The following is a 3885-nucleotide window of genomic DNA, read 5'->3' on the forward strand; positions in this document are numbered from 1 at the left end:
GAATATATATTCAATACACACGTGTATCGAACAATACCGATTTTTTACATTTATTTTATAAACTTGTCTTCTGAATATGCTCTGTGTTAAAGGATCGGTGGATCTGTGTTCGACTACTCCACCTACGCTGTATTTTCGAGCACAGATCTACAGAGAAACTTGCTGTTCAGCAACATTTAATTTACAGTACAAACTATTTTGAGGTTAAACAAATGTTCATAATTAATTTAAATAAATTACAAGTTAAAAGGGGCATGGACATTTCTCTTTTTTGTATCGAAAAAATATCGAACTGTGAGACTGAAGTATCGAACCGAACTGAACCGTGAATTTTCTGTATCGTTGCATCGGGGCTGATGAGAAAATGGAAGCAGCTGGGCTGATTGTATGACAGGGAGCAGACTGAGGGAGGAAATGAGAAATGGCAAAGGAGACCCTGTCAAACAAACAAGGGAAGTAAAATACAAAGAACAAATAAACGATAATCAAAAGACAAAGTCTACGGCACATATAGGAGGATGGATGCATTTATAAACAGATYGATGGATGGATGTTGTTTTCCTCCAAATAACTTCAWTAATCTGGAGTATTCACTGTAGGTCTAATACAATCCCATTTCTCTTCCAGGTAAGAAGGTAGTAGAATAGAATAGACACTAAGGGGGTGAATAATTTTTCAACCATTGTGTTTTGACTTGAAGCCAACCATTCTGTTCTCTGCACGTCACCTGTCTGATGTGCATGCTGGTATCGCAGGTCAAAGGTCGTGCAGAGGTCAGATCGTTGCTGCCCAGCATTGTGGAGATGATTCCATTGCGATCTACTTTCCTGATCATTGTTCCATCCACAAAGAAGATCAGCCCATTTTTATCAACTGCAATCCCTGTGGGAGGAAAAACCATAAACAGAAGAATTCAAAAACCAGAAAATATCATACAATATGTGTCCATAACAAATGCTGCATCACAACTGGATGTGTGAGATTGATAGGGTTCTGATCAGGTCATTGCTATCTTTGGATAAACCCCCTCAGAAGTGCTGTTTCATTCCATTAAAACAGGTACTAAAGCTTTTTCTGCACAATTTTTAATTCTTATGCAGCAGAGGTCAGAAACCCTCTGATTTAAAGACTGACCTGTCCAGAATCCCTTTCGTGAAGCTGAAATATAACTACACAAGACTTAGAGAAAAATTAATTTGAACCTGGATTCCCATCATAAAATAACTATAACTTCAGTATTTTGATACAACTATCCGTATGAGTGATGGGCTCTAATGATGTCATTTGTTCTTTTTCTTCTGGTGCTTATGAGGATCTGTGTGTTTTGTCTCCCTCTGGTGTTCATTCCTTGTGTTTACATCTCATCCTCAGTTTGTTCAGTCTGTCCTGATCATTGTCTTCCACGTCTTCACTCTGTGATCACCCAGCTGTTTGCACTTTTCACTCAACTCTGCTTCTGTTTAACCAGACCTCTGTCACCACTTCTCTGATGGTTCTTACCCATCAGTCTCAGTCCTCTGTCTCCCTGTGTTTCTCTGTGTCTCCCTGTGTTTCTCTGTGTCAAACTGTTTCTCTCTGTCTCCTCTGTCTCCCTGTGTCTCCCTGTGTTTCTCTGTGTTTNTCTGTGTCAAACTGTTTCTCTCTGTCTCCTCTGTCTCCCTGTGTCTCCCTGTGTTTCTCTGTGTTTCTCTGTGTCTCCCTGTGTTTCTCTGTGTCTCCTTGTGTTTCTCTGTTTCCCTGTGTTTCTCTGTGTTTCTCTGTGTCAAACTGTGTTTCTCTGTCTCCCTCTGTCTCCATGTGTCTCCCTCTGTCTCCCTATGTTTCTCTGTGTCTCCCTGTGTTTCTCTGTGTCTCCCTGTGCTCCTCTGTGTTTCCAGTGTCTCCCTGTGTTTCTCTGTCTCCCTCTGTTTCTTTGTGTTTCTCTCTGTCTCCACGTGTCTCCCTCTGTCACCCCGTGTTTCTCTGTGACTCCCTGTGTTTCTCTGTGTTTCTCTGTGTCTCCCTCGGTTTCCCTGGGTTTCCCTCTGTTTCCATGTGTTTCCCTCTGTCTCCCTTTGTTTCTCAGTGTTTCTCTCTGTCCCCCTCTGTCTCCCCCTGATTCTCTGTGTCTGCATGTGTTTCTCTGTGTCTTCATGTGTTTCTCTGTGCCTCTCTGTGTTTCTCTGTGTCTCCCTGTGTTTTTCTGTGCCTCTGTGTTTCTCTGTGTCTCCCTGTGTTTCTCTGTGTCTCCCTGTGTTTCTCTGTGCCTCCCTGTGTTTCTCTGTGCCTCCCTGTGTTTCTCTGTGCCTCTCTGTGTTTCTCTGTGCCTCTCTGTGTTTCTCTGTGCCTCTCTGTGTTTCTCTGTGTCTCCATGTGTTTCTTTGTGTTTCTCTCTGTCTCCATGTGTCTCCCTGTGTTTCTCTGTGTTTCTCTCGGTCTCCATGTGTCTCCCTCTGTCTCCCCGTTTCTCTGTGTCTCCATGTGTTTCTCCATGTCTGCTCAACCACCACGAAATGGTGATGGGACTCCATCCTTTTATGGATCCAGAGAAGCTCAGAACACACTTGTGTGTGTGTGTGTGTGTACAGTATATTTGGACACCCTTTTATAGAACGTGAGACACAGAACACACTGATTGTTTCTCACCTTGTGTCCTTCATCTGATGAACACAAAGGTTTGAATAAAGACCAGTGTGTGTTATGGGAGAGCAATGGGTCCACTTATGAGGTCCCATCTCACCACAACCAATCCAAAAGTGTTACTGAAGGAAAGTCGCACTAAAAATGAAACCAAAGCTCAAATTTGAAACTAAACTAAATTAATTAAACAAAATAAAAAAGGTAATAATGAACAAAACGAGCAAAGTACCAACACCAGGCTGTGTGCACAAGTTTTAAATCCAGATGAGATTTAAACGTGAATAGGAACACAACTGAGCATTTCCTTTACCAATTCTCCTCAATGACAGTAGTTGTGAGTGTGTGTGTGTCCCATTGGCGGATCTAGGATTTTTCTGAGTAAGGGGCCATCAAGGGGCCACAATATTCATAGAGGGGCCAAYTATTTGTTCAACATCCTTGCACATAAATCCTAAATTTTGGTAAGGTGTATAAATTTAACCAGTCACATATGATCCAACAATTGTAACCTAATGTAATGTTATTAAAAAAGCTTTAATTCTCCATTTCAATGGTAAATTTTTACTATACATGGAAAAAATATTCTCAAAGCATGAGAGAAAATGAAGCCATTATTTGCTAATTGAAAGACATTTTTTGCAAAACTGTTCAAGTCTTTTAAAGAAGATAAGAAGAGATCAGAGAAGACTTCTGTAAGATTGATTCATGCTGAATGTTACTGTTTGACTCATTAGTGCCTCTAGTGTTTGGGCATGGAACTGCACCCACCATCATTGGTCTCAGGCAAAGGACAGATGGGCGACAGGACAAGCACACTTCAGGGGGCCAATCAGATTTCAGCAGGGGCCAATGCCCCAGAGGCCCCGCCCCTAGAAAAGCCCCTGGTGTGTCCGTCCTTGTTTTTACTAGTTGGTGGGAACAATTTTTCAGGAAAATGCAGCCTTGTGGGGACCGGATGCTCCTTGTGGGGACCAAAGCCCGGTCCCCACGACTTCAGAGGCTGATTTTGGGTGGGGGGTTGGGTTTAGGACCAAGGTGTGAATTGAGTTTAGGTTAGTTTTAGGGTCAGGTAGGTACCTGTGAGGTTAACCTTAGGGTTTGTGGTCAGGGTTAGGATATAATATTTCCAAAAAATGAATTGAAGTCTATGGAAAGTCCTCACAAGGATAGAGAAACATGGTAGTGTTCGATCATTCAGTAACCCCTGCTGCATGACAAGGCTGAAATATCCTACAGCTGCTTCACCTGCTGAGGAGAAATGTGGAG

General features: G+C 42.4%; 1 protein-coding gene across 1 annotated transcript in view; it reads right to left on the reverse strand.

The window, feature by feature from the left end:
* The window catches only part of tenm3 (teneurin transmembrane protein 3), a gene marked incomplete at its 5' end in the record, with an annotated part of 142446 nt that overhangs the window by 50394 nt on the left and 88167 nt on the right, over positions 1 to 3885 (reverse strand). The window contains 1 exon segment of the mRNA XM_014023597.1: positions 728 to 902. Coding sequence (XP_013879051.1) covers positions 728 to 902 — 175 coding nt within the window.

The sequence above is a fragment of the Austrofundulus limnaeus genome, unplaced genomic scaffold, assembly GCF_001266775.1.
Source record: "Austrofundulus limnaeus strain Quisiro unplaced genomic scaffold, Austrofundulus_limnaeus-1.0 Scaffold379, whole genome shotgun sequence".
Classification (NCBI taxonomy): domain Eukaryota; kingdom Metazoa; phylum Chordata; class Actinopteri; order Cyprinodontiformes; family Rivulidae; genus Austrofundulus; species Austrofundulus limnaeus.